The sequence below is a fragment of the Pipra filicauda genome, unplaced genomic scaffold, assembly GCF_003945595.2.
Source record: "Pipra filicauda isolate LSUMZ 115617 unplaced genomic scaffold, ASM394559v2 scaffold71_size5581439_pilon, whole genome shotgun sequence".
Taxonomy (NCBI): domain Eukaryota; kingdom Metazoa; phylum Chordata; class Aves; order Passeriformes; family Pipridae; genus Pipra; species Pipra filicauda.
This window is the reverse complement of record NW_024104887.1, coordinates 2,651,779-2,674,210: the sequence shown is the minus strand read 5'-3', so window position 1 is coordinate 2,674,210 and position 22,432 is coordinate 2,651,779. Positions and strand designations below refer to the sequence as shown.

At 43.3% G+C, this 22,432-nt stretch overlaps 1 protein-coding gene and 1 long non-coding RNA gene across 5 annotated transcripts in view; one reads left to right on the top strand and one right to left on the bottom strand.

The window, feature by feature from the left end:
- Window positions 1-1,123: 1,123 nt before the first annotated feature.
- LOC113994927 lies at window positions 1,124-11,130 on the bottom strand. 2 transcript variants are annotated; one of them, XR_003543240.2, is made up of 5 exons: window positions 11,034-11,130; window positions 10,267-10,405; window positions 8,625-8,824; window positions 5,123-5,280; window positions 1,124-1,587 (listed from the first exon to the last, which is right to left on the bottom strand). It is a non-coding gene; the product is annotated as an uncharacterized LOC113994927 (long non-coding RNA). The 2 variants fall into 2 exon arrangements; XR_005566491.1 differs by having other exon boundaries at window positions 8,625-8,815.
- The window catches only part of RABEP1 (rabaptin, RAB GTPase binding effector protein 1), a 44,922-nt gene continuing 32,846 nt past the window's right edge, over window positions 10,357-22,432 (top strand). The window contains exon 1 of one of the 3 annotated variants that reach the window (XM_039389346.1): window positions 10,357-10,399. In XM_039389346.1, coding sequence (XP_039245280.1) covers window positions 10,372-10,399 — 28 coding nt within the window. In that variant the 5' untranslated portion in view covers window positions 10,357-10,371. Of the gene's footprint in view, window positions 10,400-11,129; window positions 11,337-13,369; window positions 13,404-22,432 lie in introns of those variants that run through there. The other 2 variants (XM_027734462.2, XM_027734463.2) reach the window with 2 other exon arrangements.

Here is a 22,432-nt window from a genome sequence, read left to right as displayed (position 1 = left end):
CTACAGTTTTCTATAACATGAACCCACAGAAGCCAAGCAGCTGCATGTGCAGTTTCCATTGCTAAATAATTCATTTGCCAGTCCCAGAAAAACCTGGGAGTATTAGACACACAAACATCTTATGCTAAGTGCTGTTGAAGCCTCATTTCCAACAGGTTTGTGTCTTAAGGATTTGCCCAAGTGTAGATTTTCTGTCCTCTTGGAAGAGTCTTCTTTTCTTATTCCCTATACAGACATGGCTACCTACAGGAATGAACTTTTTAGGAAAGAAGAACAAGAACATAGAACAACACAGAACAAGAGCAAACATGCATAAACTGATTATGGAAATTAAAGGGTTTCTTCCTATCAAAGGAAGGAAATTCTGGAGCAAACACCCAAAAAAAGTGGGAAACTGGGAGGATAGGAGGGATGACAAAGAGAAAGGAGCATATTTTTGAATAGCACAACCTGTTTTATGAAAAAGACTGGGAACTTGGCTCTCTGCAGAAGCAGAAGACTGGACTCAGCAACACAAAAGATCATTTTCAATTCTAGGTTTCCTTTCCCCCTTTCCAAACCAGAACTATGAGAATTCTAAAGGAAAAATAATGTTCTTTCTCTGCACTTGCCTGTGCAAACATGTAAGTTAAAATCCATGTCACCTCTTTCCCCTGCTCTGGCAAGGACAATAAAAAGCAATGTCATCTCTTGTGTGGCCCATAAGAAGTATAAATTAATGATGTTTTAATATCTATTCAATGTGGCAAACAAGTCTCATATTTCACACAGCTTTATAAATAAAGCATATCTTATATGATTGATCACTAATAAAAAAATAGAATCAAGGAGGTAAAATAGAAGGACGAAGTAACAGAAGATTGCTTCTTACCCTTTGCTTTTGTAAAGAAAATGAGACTCATGTTTATGTTTGTTTATATGAGTTGGCTCCAAATAACTCTGGAACTGGTTCATAATTCCCACTCAAATTTTAAATACTTGTGATATTTAATTCCTGCAAGTTTCGTGAAAGTAGGCAGCCAAGTCAAGACAGATTACTCATCTCTCATTGAAGAAACAGGCTAAAATGAACTCAATCCCCATTAAACATCAGAGAATTTATGCAGAAACACAATCCAAGATATAAATCCATAGGAAAAAAATATTTTACTGTTTGCAGAACTACTTGTATTGAATGAGATCACAGAGATATAACATCAGTATGACAGAATCTAATCACCACTCAACAAACATTTTGGAAACAAGTCAGCAACCACATCTGCTTCACCAGAACCAGAGCCTCATGTGACAGGAAGCTTATTAGAGACCCCGTCTCTCATTATTTTGTTTTTCCTTATAACTTCCCAGCATGAATATTCAATATTGCAAAATAAAGCAGCTTCCTTCACAGACCGTCCAGAATGGAGACAGAAATTGTGTCAGACATTCCAGATCCTGAAGAAATGGGTGCCTGTGGAGCTATGGATTTCTACCAGCAAAACATCTGGCACAAAACAACATCAAAACATGAATAACTTGCTTCTCTTTCGTCTCAACATTGGTGTGAGGCAAGAACAACTCCTCTGAAGTTTGGTTGATGTATCAAGCCTGAAAACAAAACAAAAAGAGAAGAAAATCAGCCCTTTAAACACAGCAAGACATCTTAAAGGAATATAACTCAAAATATCTTATTTTCTCAATAGCATAAAATGTTACACTGTGAGACATTTTTCTTGGTTACTACTCAGGAAGGAGTTGCTTCAGAATACTCTGAATGCAGTTTAGGGATTCCCATTTGGTGTTCTTTCATGGCTTTGGTCATAGCTCTGGGAGTCAGAGCCTCTGAGCAGGGAAATTTGGTAAAATTTGGAGGTAAAAACACCACTCACACGAGCAGCTAAAAACACCACTCATGCAAATCTGCCCAAGAGTGGAGCCAAATATCCAAAGGGTATCTGGGAGCTCTGTGTACTCAGCTGAAACACTTCCTGAAGCGCAAGGAGTTCATCTCGAACACTTCTAAATTAGGTGTCCATGTGCCTCAGCACCTGATTCGCCTCTGCAGTCACAGTTCTTGATGTGAAAACCACGTGAGCCTGCCCTTCCTCGCTGTTCCCAGCAGTGGGATGTGTTTGGGAAGGCTGGGGCTGTGGAATGTGTTGTAGGACTGAAGGATGGGCACCTCCATCTGTCGTGTGGTGTCAGTCACACGACACCCCAACGGCTCCGTCTTCCTTCCTCGCTCTTCAAATCTGCAGGAGTTTGTCTTGCCCACAAAGCAGGACTGGCAGAGGGATGTGGCAGTGCTGAGCAGTGGGATAGCAATAATTTCCCCTGGCAGGGAGGTCTTGCATGCCCACATCAGGGCCCTGTGGTGGGCAGGCATGTTTTATACACACATAAGCTCTCTAACAGGGTTACACTCTGCAGGCACATCAGGCAATATCTTCCCAAAGTCTCTGGATAATCACTCTTTCTTCTTTCTCCCTCACCTTGAGGACAGATAAAAAGCCTTTCAGGGAGATCTTAAGTCAGCGTTGCCATTTCAACCCCACAGATGTCAAAGTGATTTTTATACTCTTTCTGCTCAACTAATTGCCAAGCCTCAACAAAGGGACTTTAATGGGTTGCACCAGGCAATAAACCATCATCTATTGGCTCTAGGAACAAGGAAGGAAGAGAGGGAATGTAAAGCTGGAACAAAGCACAGACCCAGAGCAGGTCCAAACTGATTTATCCCAAGATTTGATACCAGATGTTCTATTCAGACACCTTTAACAGAGCTCCACAGAACACTAAATGCTTCTCATGTTTTCAGTATTCAACCCACTCCATCTGGGCACTTCTGCCACAGGGCACTAACAAAACACTGCTCAATATTAATCAGAGAAGTGAGTTTTGCTCTGCAAGTTCAATATAAAAACGGTAAGAGCAAACACATGTGAAGCTGAACACAACAGAGGAGTTGTCTTGGATTACAGCATTTCTATACTATGCCCAAAGTCTGATTTTAGGGAGAACATGTTAGTGACAAATTACCACAAATATTGTGCTAAACTGCAGCACTCTGTATCTCTGATTAATAAATATCCAGTTCATAATATGCCAAACTCCTGTTTCCTTGTTTACGCAGAGTTTCCATGCACTGTTGCACAGCTACCACTCCATGGAAAAGCTGCATGCTTTTTCTTGGACATCTTTTTGGGTATCACTTCTTTACAGATAACATTAATTTCTGCCTGTGCCCACTTTTAGCCCCAAGGACTCCTTGTTCTCCAATTAGTTCCTTCTCTCTAGCCCACCAACAGCCTGTAGCCATATGTAGCAAGAATTACTATTACTTATGGCCCACATGTGTGCAAAATCTTTTTCCAAATAATTTTTGTTCTCAAAATCCAGGACTACTCACATTTGACAAGCCATACAAGGCTGTTGGGACTGGGCAGTGGCAGCTGAGGTCACTTCTCCCTTATTTTCTCAGCTGCCAGCACACCTTCCTAGTCTCTCTTTGCTGATTCAATTCTGCAAAGGGGAAAGATTGCAGGATCTGGCCCGATTTTCTCTCTCTGCAGCAGCTCCTTTCCATCATGGATTTAATTACCTGCTTTTCTTAACCGGCTCCATCTATTGCCACCTCTTCTTCCTCCTCCCTTGCATCTTTTGCTCCCTGAATCATCAGTAACTCAACTCAGACTACAGCTCTAGCTTAAAAGATGGGACCTTCCAGGTTGTCTCCTGTCCTCCTGAAAGGCTGACCGCTTTGCCAGACTTCCCTTCCAAGTTCCTTCTGTAAGCGTCTGTATTTTATTAAATCCTCGTGCACCCCACCACGTGTAGCTGGACTGTGGGATGTGCAGAGCTGCCTTTGTCCCAGCGCCATCGAGCTCCTGTGTGTTTACTCCGCTCAGGCACTGGATGGTGCTCTTGGCACTTCCATGCCGGAAAAGCGCTTTCCAAGCAATCCTTCTTCTCCTGAGAACTGTAAAAATTCCCCCGGGTCAGATAGTGTTGCACGTCTAAGCCTCTAAATCCCGTGGGAAGGGCATGTTTTGACTACACAATGTAGCTGAAACTGCAGTGGAAGAAGCTCAGCCAGGTAAGGACAAATGCCAGATGAAATGTCACTGCCTGTGACACACAAATCCACGGAGTAGGGGCTTTCACATCCGTCCTCAAATATTTTATTTGCTAATTGGTTCCTTATCAATGCTCCCCATGGCAACGAGAGAGATTTAAGTGGCACAAAGTGGGCTGAGTGACATTATGTCTGCATGTAAATGTGACTGGGATTGTGCACGGAGGAGATGATCCGAGGGAGGTTAACAACGTAATGTGAAACCCCCTGTGGTCTCAGAGGGGAAAGGAGCTTCTTGATGCTGCCTGAGTGGTGCAAGAGCCAGGCAGGGAAGCTATCTCAGCAGCAAACATTTTTGAGAGAATCAAACTGAGATTCTATAGAAAACGAGTTTCTTTGATCCTTTCACCTGCTCAGAAGTATTCATTTTACAACAGATGTTTGTCTTCAGCTATTTTTCATAGAAGGTCAGAAGTATTTTTGGTATTTTTTAAAGGTGGGATGAATAAGGAAAGGAAATGCACTTCATGACAAAAAAAAGCTATAAGGAGGTAGGAGATACATGTTCAGGTTTTTTCCTTCTTGTTGCTGATTTTTGTGTATCCCCAAGGAAATCACTCTGTGTCTCTTGGTCTGCTCAGCCTGTAAATCCAAGATAATTCCCTTTCTTCTGACTCTACTAAAAGGCTCCTTCTCCCGTGGAAGGTGCCATAGAAAAACAAAATATTTTGTGTGTCTGCATCTAAGGGACATAGGTCTGGAAAAGGCACTCCAGTGAAATAAAGAGGCAAATAGAGAGACCACTGTAACACTTAGGAGAAATCAGGGAAAATAGGGAATAAAAGGATTCATAAGGATGGGATGGCATCGATGAGAAACAGCTGGACCATATGGGTGTACCCACTGACCTAAGATGTGGGATTTTAACTTGTACTGACAATTATTTGGTTGGACCATCTCTGGATATACAGGAATTGGCAGAGCCTCAGAAGAGGCTCAGGAATCACTGTGGAGTCCCACCTGGAGGAAGGCCTTGAGCTACACTTTTGGAGCTTCCAGTAAACCCACCTGGATTCAACTGTTCAAAAGGTAGGCTTGTTCAGCTGAAGGACTTGCAAAGATGTGGTGATCCTCTGAAATCCTGTGGCGTCTCTTCAGCTGCCTGGTCTGCTCTTTACACAAAGATTTCTTGGGTATTGTTCTTCTAAATGTCTCCAAAGGCAGTTCTGAGAGGGACAAACTGAGGGTTAACAGTGGTTGGATGAATAAAACACTCCAAAATGAGCACTGCTGCTGAAGCCTTAACAGGGAAATCTTTTGGCTACACCATTTAATACGACCCACATGGGACAACGAATTTTATGGTACTTGCAACACTCCCTCCTCCTCTTGGCAAGTGGGCATTGCAAACCATTAGAATTTATGGGATATCTGATCTGCTTGTGCCTCAGAGGAAGAAAAGGAGATAAATGGCCCAGTCTTGCAGATCTGACATGACTCATCTCGTTGATGTTAACGAACTGGTCGACTCAAGATCAGGAAGTTGAATGCATGGGATGCTACTGTTGACATGGTCTGTTGGTTAGAGAAACACTACTGCATGTAACACTTCTATGCAAAACAGCCTCAAGAAGCAGAACCTCCTGCTGCTATTTTAGGTTTTTTAAAGAAAAGTATAATCTCGTGAACAGAGTGAAAAACAAGAGAGGTCTCTCTGAGGTCCCAGTGCTGGGTGAGGTGTGATAAATGTGTGGTGACTGACTCTGGTGCCTGCTCTCCTCTACTGCAAAATCCTGCTGCAATAACAGAGCTGGCAGGAGGGAGCCTTTGTCCAAATCTGCCTTCAGCAGTGACTTAAGTAGAGGTGCTGGACTTGGTACTGCAGCAGTTGAAGTGTGTGCAGATAATTTTGTTAATACAGGTATAGTGAGTCTGAATGGGTCATGGCTTATTTTTATACCTTCCAATGAAGGAGTGTGTAAGTGCAAGGCAGAGTTGTGTCTCCCTGCAGTGGCAATTCTAATGTATTGCTGAGCAAGGTTACCCAAAAGACTGTGCTCTCAATGTGCCCTTTTGTTACTCACACAGAATGAGTTTCTGACCCCTTGGTTATTTTGAGGTAAGAAATAAGAAAAACTGTTTAGTTTCACGGTACATCACAATATTCAATGAGCCTGTCCCTTGGGAACACAGAGAGCTCTCAGATCTTAATATAGACATCTTTCAAATGAGATCATTAATGTGCATATATCTGGATTTAGGGCCAATGCAAGCACTTCGATTTTTGCCTGCCAAATTTTCATTTTTGGCTTCATTTTCTTCCCACATATTCAAAGAACTGTACCACATGGAATCCTTTAAACAATAGATGGGATAACATAATTTTTCAATTGCTCTTGAAAAGGTTTTTAACCACATAAACTATTCCAGGGTTCGCTAAGAAGTTACCATTGCAAATAATGTAATTGTTCCAGACTGAATTCCTTGCATTCCAGAATACCTTTTGAAGCAAAGAGCATGACTGGTTTGGGATTTTTAACCAACCTCTTTATGGTAATACTTAGATGAATGTAAATTTTCTCCAAAAGCTTTGCATTAAAGAGAAAGGACCAAAGCCTACAAACACTCAGAGCTGCAGAACTAATACTCAATGCTAATGACCCATCAATCTCACCAGAAGGAAAATAAACATTTAAAAATTAGGAAACCCTGAACACTTTATTTTAAACAAATAAAAAAAAGTGAGAAAAACAGTAGAAAAACTCTGGCAAATGTAGAAATAAAATAAGATAAAGTGCAAGCAGTAAATTCTGGCTCTCCTCTTCCCTTTTGCTTAGAAGGACAAGGCTGTTACTTGCCTTTTGAATGAGGCCAAGGCTCCCTGTCCTGAGCCACCGAGTCCCTCCTCAAAGGTGTGTGCAATTTCTGCTTCCCTGGCCTTCACCTGCAGTTAAGAACACACATTTTTTTTCTGGTCACAGGTTTGCTCTCCACATTGGAACCATTCTCGTTGCACTCATCTAAAGGTGATATCCTTTCATAGTTTGTCCAATGGAAACTGTTACCAAACTCTTCACTTTGTAACACCTACAGGTAGAGTCACCTGGGAGAGAGGAAATCAGCTCTCCCACTTGCCCAGGCAGAGTGGCCCCAGTGCTGTAATTCTTTTCTTCTGTGAGTGCACTGGAGTTTAGTCTCAGCAACCCACAAAGCTGCTTCCCAAATCCACCTCTTTACTCGGCTTTCTTGGATTAATTGAATTAAGCAGTGGGTGGTTCATGAGTTGAACTCCACTGGGGAGCAGGGCCTGTAATTCACTGCAAACTCCCACCGTTCAGGGCACAGCAGAATCAAACTTTTTTTGTGGCCAGAAAAGCAACAGAAATGGAAAACAGCCCAATTCAAATGGTCTTTTTAATCTCCACTTTGATTCTGTGCTACAGAATCAAAATGCTTCTCATTTCCCACACATCAGCCTGTTTCCACTGGATTCACACCAGATGTAGACTTGGCCTTGCATGTCCAGAAATTTAGTTTATCTTTTTAAAGGCTCTGGTTTTTGTAGAATTGGCTTAGCTGGAGTATAAAACAATAGTATCTCGTGCCTTTCAAAACTAAAGGAATTAGATCTGTATTTTATTAGCCTCACTTCCTGTGAATACAAAGCTTTTGTGATCATACCTTCCTCAGTTTGGTCACAGTCCTGTCCCTCTGATCATCCACACCAAGGGACTTGTTGGAGTGTGCAGTGGCCTCCTCCAAAGCTCTGCAGTTTGTGGCAAGTGGCAGTAAAAGGTATGTAATTGGGTCCTATCCTGACATAGAGTGGGGACATAGTGAGGGTAACTCAACCAGAGCTGGGATCTGGGACTAGTTTCAGAGATAAGGATAGTGATCAATGCATTCTTCAAAGCCTTATGAAAAGAGATGCTTCACTTGAGGTTAAAGAGCCCCAATTAAAGGAAAAGAAAAAAAAAAAAGCAAAAGCAAAGACCCAGAAAGAGAAAAATCTTTCTACATGACCAAAAGAAATAAGCAGGAAAAGTTTCATTTGGAACTTGAGCATCCATATGCACTCAAGTCAACCAACCACAAGACAGAACTATTAGGAAAACATTTAATTACCTCTTTCCCCACCTGTTTATTTTCTTCTGACAAAAAGAAAATACTTCTTCTCTCCAAGATGTGTTGTGTGAATTATTTCACTGTGCTCTTTGCAACCAAACAACCCCAGTCTCACTCAGCTTCCTCCTGGACTCCAGCAACTGCAGTGTGTTCACACTCACTGCTTGTCCCTGGATGTTACTGCTCAAAGAAAAGCTTCAAACTTCTCTTTTTCAGAAACCCTACAGGATTAAATTTCAGGCAGACTGCAGGGGGACAGCTGCTCCTCCTCCTGTACTAACACAGCACATGCTCTCCAGGAAGATGCATCTTCCATTCACTCGTGTCTGCTGCTGCTGAAAACACCCATGTTAGACTTGTAGGCCAAGTAAATTTAATAAAAATTCATGGGATTTTAGGAGCATTATTTCTGGAGAAGCTTATTGCAGAAATAGTCTCTGCTCACCTGCCTCACTGGTTCCTCAATACTGCACTTGTCCAACATGTGCCCCACAGGGATTGACGTTCAGGACTCCTGGTCTCTGCTGGTTCTGCACTGCAACAGGCCTGTTCCTCTGACTGCAAACTGCTGCCAAACCTTCTTCACCTCTTTGAAGATTGAGCTGAATCATGTTGGGAAATCCTTGGAGATCAAGGCTATAAGAACTACAAGTGATTAGAATTAAATGGGACATTCTGGGAGGCACAGAGGAAGTTACTCAATTGTTCCAGGTTAGAAGACATTCTGATAGATACTACTTAAACCTTTGCCTCTGTCAAGTCCAATTACTGTCCAGAAAAAGCAGGAAAGATTAGGTAAAAACCATATCTATAAAGCTAGTCCAGCTCTAGATGGAAGAACAAGAAGGAAAAGTAGAAGTACAAGCCCCTTGAGGGTTTTTATACTCTTCAAACTACATACAAAACCCATTTAGAATGTAAGCTCAGGAGTTCTAATAAAGGTTTTGGAATGTTGCAATTCTAATTGTCAATTGAAGTGATGGAAGTGATACAATATTCATTCCTTAATAAACACTTGTAGGTACAACAGATGTCAGGCTTGATATCATCTTACTTTCTATTTGCAGCTGGAGTGATGCTGCACTCAGTTTGATCCTGGACCATCCAAAACGTGCCAGAGTTTTGCCTCAACATGAACCAGATGAAAATAAGTGCTGATAGGGGTGTTTTGGGGTACCCATATGAACACAGAGCAGGGCAGAGTTTCAAGAGCTCAGTTCCCACAGGACTAGGTTTTCAAAGGGACTTATGTGTTGAATGCTTGTAATATCCAGCTACTTGTAAAAGAGCCTAAGCAGGAGCTAAGAAATGTGTAAATGTGCCTCAAGTGATAGATGCTTCATCCTTTGATCATCTTGTCACTAAGTCAGCAATTCTGTGAGCAGTTGGCACTTTTGGGTTCTCCAAATACCCACAAAAAAAAAAGCCCTACATGTCTCAAGTTGGGAACACTGAAAAGTTAAGTCTTTAGTTTAAGCCTGCTTTTTACAATGGCAAAGACTTGAGAAGATTTACCCCAACTGATCGAAAAGGGTAAACCGGAATAATTTTCACAGATTCCCTATTTCAGGTTTGCGTTTGGTTTAACTGAGCAAAATTTTATCAGGAAATCCAGAATCCCGTGCCTTGCTATACCATGTATTTTGACAACAAGGCCTGAAAAACTGTGGCAATAAGAGAGATCGAGTTTAAAAGGGATTGATTTTAGGGTGTGTAAGGCATAAGAAAGGCGAGTCGTAACAGATCTTGCCCATGACAGGACTTGGTATCATAATTTCCACTCTAACTCTGCTTTCTGTGATTTTACACGAGCTCAAATGATGCAAATCTACCATTTTATTGGTAAAAACCTAAAGTTTAGACACGTTCTCCCAGTTAGGTGGAAGGACTAAAGCCCATCCACAGAGACCAACCACAGGTGGTGGGGAAGGGACCCCGTGGCTGGTCAGGCTCCTTCCACTGCCCCCCACCCGGTCACACCTCAACTATTAAGTGTTCAAGTGTGACAACTATAGTAGGTCAGGCATTAATACACCAATTTCCACACCAAGTGTGTAATTTACTGATAAAACTTTCTGAATGTTTACCCATCTTAGGTGCTTCCTTCCTCATCACGTCAAGGAACGACTCGATGTGGCCCTCAGTGCTCTGGGCTGGTCGACAAGGTGGTGATCGGTCAAATACTGGACACGATGGTCTCAGAAGTGTTGTCCAGCCTCAGTGAGTCTGTGATTGTGGGGCAGAATAGTGTCTGTTGGTGTTGCTTAAACCGATTTCCTGAATAACAAACACCAACTATGCTTTTAGGCTGCAGACCCAGGGGCGCGGCACTGAGGGGAGAGGCCTGGGCGGGGACCCTGGACAAGCCACCGCCACCTTCACCCTGTCCCTGTCCCTCTCCCTATCCTTGTCCTCAGTCTCTATTCCTCTCCCTCTCCCTGTTCCCAGCCCCTGTCCCCTATTCCCAGTCCCTGTCCCCAGTCCCTGTCCCTCTCCCTGGCTCCAGTCCCTATTCCCTCTCCCTGTTCCCTATTCCCAGTCCCAGTTCTTCTCCCTATCCCTGTCCTCACTCCCTATTCCTCTCCCTCTCCCTGTCCCCAGTCCCTATTCCCAGTAGCTGATCCCCTGTCTCTATTCCCTGTCCCCCGTCCCTGTTCCCTGTCCCCAGTCCGTATTCCCAGGCCCTGGCCCTGTTCCCAGTCCCTGGCCCTATCCCTGTCCCCAGTCCCTGTCCCCAGTCCCTGTTCCCTCTCCCCACCCCACTCCCAGTCCCTGTTCCCTCTCCCCACCCCACTCCCAGTCCCCGTCCTCACCCCGCTCCCTCCCAGCCCCGGCGGTCGTTCCCGTCCCTCACCCCGGGCGCCTGAGCGGGGCTCCTCCTCCTCCTGCTGCTGCTGCTGCTTCTTTCCTCCTCCTCCTCCTCCTCCCGCTCCTCCCGCCCGTCTCTCCTCCCCTCCCGCCGCCGGCAGCCGCTGCTGTCACGATGAGGCGGAGGAGGCGGCGGCCCGGCCCGGCCGCTCCCGTCTCCCTGCCCGTGGCGTAGCGGTCCCCGCCCGGAGGAGGCCGCGGCGGCGGCGCCCGCCCAGCCCGGCCCGGCCCGGCCCGGCCCAGCCCAGCCCAGCCATGGCCCAGCCGGGCCCCAGCGCCCCGGCCGACGGTACCGCGGGGGGCGGCGAGGCCTGCGCAGCACCGGGCTCGCCTGGGGAGCCGCGCCGGCCGCGGGGCGGGGGAGGCGGCCTGGCCGGCCGGGAGCGGGGAGGAGTCCGGGGAGCTCGGCCGCGGCTGGTTTTCGGGGCTGTAAATGTGTAGCGCGGTGCTGCCGGGGAAGGGGAGCCCAGCCGCCGTGTGCGGGGGGAAAGAGGCCTCCCCGCCCTGCCGGGGAGATGTATCCAGGGATAATCCGCCCGGTGGGACTCGGTCATTGGTTCGGCCGCGGCAGGTGGTGGTGGGGTGTGCCCCGAACCCACCGCGGGAGGGTTCGGACGGTGCTCGGTGTGGACGGTTCGTCCCTGTGCTGGAAAAGACAAAGAAAAATGACACGTCTCCTCCCGAGGTGGTATCTCTACCTGTGCAGAAGGAAGCTAAGCTTTCCCTGATTGTTGTCGTGGGAGGGTTGTTTCTGGCTGGTTTGGGAGGAATTACAGGCGTTTTTTACAGTGGAGTAGGTTATGGAACTGTGTGCATGTTAAAAAAAAAAATACTGTAGGTATTGCTTAGCTTGGAAGGTGGGATGGAAGGGACAGTGTTTAGTGTGTGGGATGTATGGGAAGGGGTGGGGAAGCAAGAAATCTGAGTTGAGGCTGGGCATAATGTAGATACAGGAGAACTGGAGGGATGTGCAGAATCCTGAAGGATTGGTGCTTCCCCAGCCTGGGACTAGGCCAGAGCTCTCCTCTTCTAGAGAACAGTTGAGTTTCCCTGGGAAAGCACTCTGCTAGAAAAGGGCAATGATGTATTCTTAATTATGCATGTCTAGGGAATTATGTGGGCGCTTTTTTTTTTTTTTTTTTTTTTGGTTGAGTTACACGAGAAAGTGCTTATCCTCAGGGATTTCAGGATTTCAGGCTGCCTTTTAAAAGTTTTAATGGTGAAGGTGCTTAGATTGTGGGTTTTCCCCTGCATTAAGGTCAGTGATTGCTTGCTGGCCTGCTGAGGGGAAGGTGGATTTCCTTGCTGTCATGCTTGTAAGGTCAGCGTTGTATGGGTTGTTCTCGTGTACTTTCTGGTGAATAACCATTGTTTATTGTTCTTTAGCCTGTTCTTCTGAGAGCTGCAGAACAACTTCCAACAAAATTTCTTCCTGGCTCTTGCAGGCTGTCTGACCACAGATGTGCAGTGTACAAATGTTTGCTGCCTCTTGGCCAGGGAAGGTAGTTGTGTCTTAGTAGTACATTAGAAGATGCAAGTTGGGTAGATTTTTGTTGTTGTCGTTTAAAAAGAAGGCGAAAAAGGTGCAAGTAAATTTAGTGATTTGATAGGTTGGTGAAGTCTGTCTTGTAGGAGGTATGGTTTGATGTCTTTCTCCTGCTGTGGGGAGATGAGGATGCTGTAAATAAGACACGTGGCAGGAGGAACTGGCTGCAAGTTGGATGAGTTCTGAAAGTGGTTGCTGTGTTTCTACACTAAGGAATTACAGCTCCTAAAATGGCTCCTCTCCCCATCCTCCTTTGGCTGTAATAGGACCAGTTTGGGGTTGGTTTTTTCAATCCACTTTGATTACTATCCTGTTGTTCTCATCTATGCTGGTTTTATTTGTAAGTAACTTGCCAAAAGTGTGCCTTGAAACTCTGTTCTGTTTTAATGTGGAGAGAATTGAAGAAATGAATTATTTAATATTTTTAGTTGTCTGCACTGCATTTATTGCTTAAAGGAGTAGTGTAACCTCTGATTTAAGATTATATGTGATAAAATAGAACTGGATTAATATGTTCCCCTAAGGAAAAAGAATGACTTTTTGTAATTACTTATATTGATTATAAATACCTTATGCATTCTTTACTTGTGCAAGACATATCAGCTAGGATTTGTTTTGTGGAAAGCAAATATAAAAGAACTAAAATTTCTACTGTAGTAGAAATAATATATATGGAACAACATGAGAGGACTATAATATAGAATGTATCTTCTATTTCAGAGCCTCTACTGGATGGAAAATGGGCCCAAGAATAGGGGAAGGAATAGTGCAAAGAAACAGGAAAAGAATGGATGTCATGTGCTGCCCTGGGTTTGTACTTTGGATTAGTGTAGACCTTAATAACCCTCTAATCCGTTGTGTGGGGTAACAGTTTCTATATGATAAGAATCACAGAGAGGCCAAGTGCAGAGTCCTTGGTGCTGGTGGAGCTTTGTGAACTGTGAGCTCACGATGTTGACCTGTGTTGCAAGTGGGGGCATGCTGCTTACTGAGCCTGCTCAAGGGGCTTTTTGGGGACATTTAATTTATATGTGTTGTCTGGATTGCTTGACCAGAACAGTAATGTCTTATTTTTCAAAATATTTTTGTTTTGAATATCATACTCAAAATTCAAACCTCTCAGCCTCCCAGGGTTGAGTTTGGATCTGGGTGCTTGCCATCTCTGAAAATAAGGTTACCAAACAACATGTTTTGGCATAGCTTTTCCCTCTCAGAGTGCTCAGGCTTTAGTATAATTCCCTTACTCATATTTGGAAAATGCTTCAATGAAGGAACTGCAGTACCATAAAACACTAAATCTTCAATACCAAAGTTAATTAGAATGATATGTCAATTATTCAACTCTTGCTGCCATAAACTGAAACCATTAGTACAGTCAGGCTGATAATTAGCATATCCATTGATATTATTCAGTGATAAACTGTTAATGGCACAATCTATCAGATATTTTAATAAGAATTTGCAGAAAGAATCAATCCAATATTGGAGTAACACCTTCTTCCCCCTGTGCTTAGGCCAGTAAAAGTGGTGTCTCTGTGGTGGGAGGATGTGCCAGCTCTCAGCCAGAGAGCTGCTGGGCTGTAGGTAGAGGATTGGAAGGCGTTGTCATGTTGATTTTGGTGCCACCAGCAGCTCCATGATCCTCATTGTGTCCCTGTGTCAATAATCCAGGATCCCCAAAAGAACTGGGAGTTTCTGTTGCTGTGCTCATCACACCCCAGGGGCTGAGCGTGAGGGACCAGGCTTGTCAGAAAATTAAGTAGCAAAACCTTAGATGGTTTTATGTTTCCAGTTACTTCCCTTGCAAGTGTATCACTTTAAAATGAAGTGGAGGTATCTAAAAATGCTGTTACTCATCTCCAGGCGAGGTGTGGTTTGGAGGGGACTGGCTGTGAGTGCTGATGTCCAGCTCTGCATTGTTGATGTAACTGTCGGATGTCAAACCCTTCTCTCTTGGGGAGTATCTTCAAAATTGCTGCTACTTTCCAAAAATTTCTTCCTTCACATTAATTTTTCTTGGTTTATTATTATTTACTTGTTCTGTTATTAATAGTTGCTGATATTACACAGCAAATATATTTTGAATTTAAACCCACCAACCTTCACGCTTTTTGTTTTTAGGCTGTGTGTTTTTCCACATCAGTTCAGTGGACAAGTCTGGAATTTGATTTCAAAAGCAAAACACACACCTTGAACATACATGTTCCCACCTTTTAGAATTTCTAAGGGAGTTTTGATCCACTCAGCAGGTCAGTTTGCTCCAGCGTGGAAATATGAACATTCAAGGTCTTTTCCTGTTTAAGTCAAGTCCCAAATTTCTGTCTTAATTTTGAAAAATAACACGATCCTGATCTTTATAATCACCTGTTGATTTGCCTGAAGGCACAATGAATATACTTTAACCTGTGGACTGACTCTCTATTGTATTTTGAATGCTGGAAGATATAAACTCTTTGCCCATTTTTATTGCTTCTTGGCAGCTTCATCGTCATCACAGATGATGGACTTACTAAGTGTTTTCTTCCCTCCCTGGCCTGGTGCCTTGGGATGCTGAGCTGCTTTCCCATAGCCCTTGATGGGTGGAACTGGTTTGTATGTGCTCCCTTGCAAGTGATTGAAGAAGGAATTTTGTTTAAAAACTTTTAAGAAGCTAAAGCAAACAACGTCTGTCAGCGTGGGAGTGGATCAAATCCCATCGGCTTCATCGGGGCTGATGGTCGAATAGGAGACTTGCTGGGCTTTCACTGCAGGCACTTTATTAAAACTGCTTCTCAGATGTGAAGTTTTCTATACTAAATTTAGGTATTTTAACTACATACTTTTCTTTAAAAAAATATACCAAGTGTGTAGCTTAAAAAAAAGGCAAAAGCCTGAGGATGAGGTTATGGCTTTACTCTGACTGAAGTCTCCCAAGATAAGAACTGGTAACTTTGATAAGCAGCACTTCCTAACCAATCTGCTATGAAAGCCATTGTGTGTGTGGATTTCAGAGGAACATCTTTCACACCAGACTCTGATGCTTCTGAATCATTCATAGGTTTTACTTTCAGAATTGGGTTTAGTGTCTGGTTTAGTGGTGGCTGAGTTAGTGGTACTACCCTCTTCAAGCTATTCTATAAATAGGGGAAACATTGTCTCCTTTTAGTCATGGCATAGTCAGTTAAGCATGATGATGAATTATCTCTGGAGAAATTTAAGTCATTTGATATTTTTATATAAACTGACATAGGAAGAACGAGTGAATAGTGTACCCTTGGTTAATATTTCTGTATCTTTCAGAAGGAAGAGCATTGCTTGGAAAAACTTCTGGGTTGTCCTGTTGCTCTATTGCAGTGCCTGTAGTACCTTAAGAATGCAGAAGTGCAGCATGACTGGGGATATAATGAGGAATTGTGTTTATTTATGTATTTTTTCCCATTCATGTCCAGTTCTGTCAGCCACAACTCCCCCTGGCATTCAGCTGACTTGTGGTGGTGCTTCTCCCCTTCCTGTCCCTATCCTGTGCTTGTCTCCTCAGGCCTGACTCCTCCAAATACAATGAAGAGGAAAAATAAGGCTTTTCAGCCACCCTTTGTGGCTCTTTCCATCTCCCCTGGCAGTTTCTGCTTCCACCCAGCAGAGCAGCAGAACCGTGGCCTTGCCTGACCTTTGCTTTCCGGTTTTTCCTCTCTCTCCGGTCAAACACCAGTCATTTGACCTTGTCTTGGGCAACCCCTGCTCTTCAGCAAGTCCTGTGCTCTCCTCAAACCTCCTTCCCAGCCGCCACCTCAGCTTCTCTAAATCTTGCTGTCCCTCTCACTGCCTTCTGCAGCCTCTGTGGGTGTTCCTGTCCCTTGCCCTTGGTTTGGCTGCTCTGCTCTGCAGGATCACACCCCCGTTCTCCGTGTCCTCCATCCCTCCATTCTTCCTCTTCTAGAGAAAATCTCATGACTGTACAAACTTCCTCTGTGAAAAATGTCTTCTCTAAACAGCCTGGCTCCCTGGCTGTGTTGAGTCTTAGCTTATTCGTTGTTTTTAAAATATATTTTTCTCTGATTTAAGATCTCTCCAGGTCCTGCAACTAAGAAAGGAAGATCTTGTGCTTTACTCTTGGTATAGAGCAACTATTCACCTGCTTTTCAACCCTGCCTTAGACATGTTCAGGTGCTGAGTGTTTTCACAGAACAGATTATAGAATTTTGAGGCAGTCAACTTCAGTTACCTGTTTATTGTGAAGTTGGCTGAAATCTAATTCTTTAATACATTGGTATCTTCATTTATAAACCAAGTGCCTCACAGATGGCAAAAATTAATTGCTGGAAGTTAACTTATGCCCCTTGGAAAGGTAGAAAATATAAGTGTTCCATCTTTTGGCTATTGGGGGGCGTCTGAAAGTTGCTGTAAGTAGAGAGCAGGGCAGGAAACACAGAGTGCTGAGATCTGCTTGTTTGGTTCTGGGTGCAGTTAAGAGCCCTGTCTTGTCTTGTGTGTCTGGCAGTGCTTAGAACTGAAAAATAACTGAGATCTTGGAGAGAAAAAAAAAAAAAAAGGCAGCCTGATTTTTAGTTACTTAACAAGCAAAAAGCACCTCACCTTACTGTGGTGAGTCACACTGCAAAGAAATTTAAATTCAGGTGGGATTTTTTTTTTAATTAATATTTATCTTCTTGTTTATATTTTGTCGTTTCTGAAAATGTCTTTTAGTAAAGCTAGGGAGCAAAAATGCAGTAACAGACAGAAGTTATACATGGCAAAAGGAATCAGAATCAATAACTGGAAGACAATGGAAGCATTAACTGTGTGTGCTCCAGAGGGAATGGCCTGAGGTGGGAGGGAAGGATTACCTGGGGATTAAACCAGACTGGATTTGTTGATTATAGCAGTGTTCCCACGCCTTTCAGACAGTGACCTGCATAGATTGTGTGGCTTGTGCTGCATCTTTTGTCAATACATGTTTTTAGCTCTCACATAATTGCAACAAGATTTGCAATGCTGCTTAAATGGTAACAAAAGGGAGGAATATGGAAAACAAGAGACTAAACAGCCCTTTCACTGTTTTCCTCAGAGTGTTTCCTTGTATAACTGTTCACCCCCCCACTTGTGCCTTGAGAGGGTAACTTTTTGTATTTTCAGCACTGAAATCCTCCCCAACAGAAATGATTTATTTTAATCTGTGCTCCATCAGTGCAAAATGAGGAGGCAGCACCATGGTTGGTTGCTTAAAAAAAAAAAAAAAAAAACAAAACAAAGCAGTAACTTGAAACAGTAACTTAGATACAACCACAGAGTATAAAACAGTCCTTACATCTGTATGTTGAGTGTCATTGGCTTAATCTACACAGGAAAAAACACAGAGGAGTGCTAGAAGTTATTGCTCAAGCAATAATTATTTTAACCATCCACAATAAATTTCCATGTCTGGTATCCTTTAAGGAAATTGTCTTTCCTGAGGCCTACTGGAGTTCATATTAGACTCCCATTGACTTCAGACACAAGAATTGGAACATTCATCTTACATTAACAGCAGCCTGTGCCAAAACCCCTCTGATATATTTTATCTGTGGTGTTACTTGGTTTATTTTGGTGAAGTACGAAGCATAAATTTGACTCTGTGAGTTCAAATCATCTGACAAGCTGGCATCTTTATGTCATAGTTTAAATTTTCTGTTAAAGATTGGTTTCAAGTGAGGTTTTCTTAATTGCCAGCTCGCTCTGTCTGTTTATATCTTCATCCTTGTGCTGTGTGTGGAGCTGTGTGTGAAGTTAATGGGAAAGCAATTAGCCAAACTCGGAATTCTGCGCCTGAGTGACGCTTCTAGCTGTGAAAATATCAGAGCTGTCTGTCTGGTCTTCACAGCTTCTGTCTGAGTTTTAGATGAAACTGGAGATAAAGATGCTAAATCTCTAAGTGATGTATTAACTCCTGGTGTTCCAGAGGGTACTGAGGATTGCATTGAGCTGATGAGCCATTGGGAAGGGCTGTAGTGGCACTTTACAGGCTCTAATCAAACTGCAGCTTTGTTCAAGCATATTTGCTTTCAAGTGAGAGTAAATGTGAGCCCGACCTTTTTCTGGAATACAAATGTTTTCTGATATATTTTTCTCTACAGCCCTAGGTTTTGTACCCATCTGTACTGGAGACACCTTTTCAGCTGCACTTGTTCAAAACCCAAGTGTGTCCAAACATGGGGGGGAAATCTGAGCTTGGGAATTTGCTTTCTGATACCCATTAAGTTTGTCAGCCTCCCCTGGAGAGTCTGAATGGAAATCAGGATTTGAGGAAGGTCATTTATCACTTACCAATGTCAGTCATCAAGTCTTAAAAAGTAAGTTCTGCCGTGTGACTACACCAATCCCAGTTGCCCCAAGGCAGAGTGGGGGACAGAAGGAAGGCCAGAGTGTTTCTTTTGGCAGGCAGCACTTAGGTTAAAGTGATTATCAGGCTGTACCCATGGGCTGTGGTTTCAGGTTGCAGCTAAGCCAGTCTAGAAGGTTGCTGCTGCTGAAAGGAGGGTTCCTGCTCTCTTCTTCCTCCTCCCACAGGATGTTCCCATCGTTTCCTTTGGGCCAGCTCTGCACAGTGGACCCATCACTGAGCCAGTTCAGCTCAGACACCCAGCTGAGAACTACTCACTGCTGAATTAATTAGTTTAATTCATTTAGTGAAAGGCCTGAGAAGTGTTGGAGCTGGTATAAAGGAAGGGTGGAGACCACACAGCAGTAATATGAGTGTCAAAGTGTGTAGTTCTGGCTCTTTTTCACAGTTTACTCTAATCTATATGCTCACATGAGCCCTTGGTGTATGCTCAGCTAAGTCATAAGTGTGGTCTGGTTTGGACCTGGTTTGACTCACTCCCCTCCCACCCCCCAAATTTCTGCTCTGATCCTGTCCCTGCACAGCCTCAAAGGTCTGTGGCACGATGGGAATAAAGGCACAGGGGGTGGGAGTGCTGAGTTACCCTTTCACATGACCACCAGTACATACATTGATTTAAAATGATCATCACTGCAGGCTTAGGCAAGTCTTCCTGTTCTGTAGTGCTTGTACCCCTGGCATATTTTAAAATGTTTTGAGAATTTCATGCTGGAGGAGGATTTTCTTCCTTTTTAACAGTTCAGGAATTCATTTAGGTGACAAGTGGTAGCAAAAAATATGAATATATAGAATCATGGCACTGTTTTTTTGTCAAGAAATAGATTATGGAGGCTTGGGGGAGTACTAGTCTGTTGTTCTCGGGAACCTATTAAATTGCTGTAGAAACCTTACTCTAAAGGATAGGACCTGTATCCTGTTCCTTATCAAATAAAGATGTTAATCATCTTTTATTATTTCTCATACTATATTTATCATCACAATGTTTCCATAAATACCTCTGGCAACAATATTTTCCAGGTCCTTTATTAAGATTTATATCCTTTAAGTGACTAAGGCACCATGTTTTCATGCCTGCAAGCTGCTCTTCTGACAACTGACATTTTCAATTTACTATTCCTTGAAAGTGAGTTTTTACCTGTTCCCTTTCCCTCTTTATTCTCTGTCTACCAATTTGGGTGGCCAAATTATATAGGAAGGGACAGGGAACCACAGTGGGAAAGAAATCTGGTGTTACCTTCCTTTTGTGGATATTGTTCAAATCCATAACTTGGGTATGAATTCTGAAGCTTTTCTGGTCCTTGTAAAATTACCCTGGTGCTCTCTGGTAGCTGTGCATGTGGAATTGATTTTCCATGCTAATATTGATTATTTCAGCTTTTGAAAATGTCCACAAAGATGCTGATTTGCTTTAAATGACAGTCCCCTCATACCTGTAACAATGGTAGATTAACAGAAGCCATTGCCTGTGTAAATTCCACAAACACTGACATGTTTCTGGTTTTCTCTGCATCATTTTCTTGTTACCTTCCTTTCAATTTTTAAGTGTCATCATTAATTTGTTCTTCCTGCTCAACAATTGGGAAGCAGAGTATTTGGGATGGCCTCAGTTCTTGTCCCTATGACAAACACACAAGATCTCAGACTGGTGGTATCTGGGGGAATTTTTGAATTAATGTAATGGTTTTCTTTTATATATTAACTTACTTCATTAAAGAGAACACTGCAGTAGCGTTGTTTTGTGTTGTTTTTTTTACCTGAGATTTGAGTCCTACTTTATTCCCCTTTTCTTCCCAGAAGAGGACAGCCTTTAATAAATCTGTAGGCGAAGTGATAAACATATTATAAGGAGTCACAGGGATTTTTTCTCCCTCCCACTGCAAATGAGTCAGCAATTAAATTATCTTGAAAGAAAATCACTCCTTAATCTGTTGTCTGGGGTTAGCAAGTGTTTACATTTTAAAAACAGTTATATTAGTGGTGTTCAGAGTGATAAATTGTGTAAGGGGTCTCCTTATAGTGAAGTACATATCAGAACCTCTCCCTAAATATCTGTCAATCTGAAATATTCTTATTTTATCAGAACAGCAGGTTTCTGATGGTTTATTAAGACAATATCCTCAACTTAAATTTTCTTTTTCTGGCAAGAAACACTGAAAACCTCCCTGTCAAGTGCAATTGCCACGTGAAATAGTCTAATCCTGTTCTGGATTTTCTGGTTATATCATAGAAATGCTGAGAGGTGGTAGTGTGGACAGACTTGGCAGAAATATCCCTGTGTGATACGAGGACTCATTCATATTTTCAGTGTTGTTGTGGTCAGGGAGATTTAAGTGACTTGACATTTCGGGGGACTTGCTTTAAAATGCTGTGGCAGGGGAAGGGGTGGCTGTGCTGGGGTTCTGCTTCCAGGCTGGAGGAGCCTCTGTGTCTCCTTCAAACCCCTTCTGCTGGTGCTCAGCTCTCCAGGCGATGAGGTGGGCCAGGCTGATGGAGTGCCAGGCGTGGTGGGTGTGTGTGACATGTGGTGACATGTTTGACAGCTGAATTGTTTAAGCTCAGATGTCTGAAATGCTCAAAAAGCTTTGCCCCGGGGGATCAAGTCAGGCTGTGACTGCAGGGGGTAGAGATCTACCTGAGCTGGCCTTGAGCTGGCAGTGGTGTGATCCAGCACAAGCTGTGAAGCATTTTGGAGAATCTTCCCAGTTCTTGGGTAATTCTCCCTCCCTGACTTCTGTGCTGCCATCATATTGTTTGCTCAAGCACTGACTGGGCTCAGTGAATGCTCTCAGCCTGGAGAGTAAATAACCCCTTCCACAAACCCAAGCTTTTTCCTGCAATCCTTTTCTTTAAAAAATTGATCCTCCTGTAAAGAGCAGTTATAAAAAAGAAAAATTGTGAAAGTGGAACAAGATACAAACACTGAGGGAGCAAGGGAAAACGCTGGTGATTGTGACGAGATTGGTAACTCTGTTCTCTCCATTTTGTGTCACTGTAGATGAATTCAAAGTTCACCAGACTGTAGCTTGCTGCTGGCTTTTGAAATGCTCTGATATGCATTCAGGCTTAGCAACACTGCATTTCTGAGGAGATTCACTGCTGGTAGCAGCAGGATGCAGCCAAAATGCTTTCCATAGGATTCCATCTATGGTGATGTCCGGTTGACTTTTCCAACACTGTGATTCATCCACTGCTGCCCTATTTAAATTATTCAGAGAGTTGATGAAGCACAAAGCATGGTTGAATTTCTTGGAAAAAAGTGCTAACCAATAGTGTTTTCCTGAAATTTTAACAGGGATTGTTCTCCCCTCACACCAAAACATCAACAGCAGAAATTAGAGTAAACAGAGAGTAAAAACCCTTCATGGATCAAGTTGAGACTTCTGTGGAGAAAATCATGTGCACAGAACTGAGAGGTCTGATGGCAATGCTGGTTAAAAGGAAAGAACCAGCTACTTTGCTGGTAGGGAATGTAGGAATAGCCAGG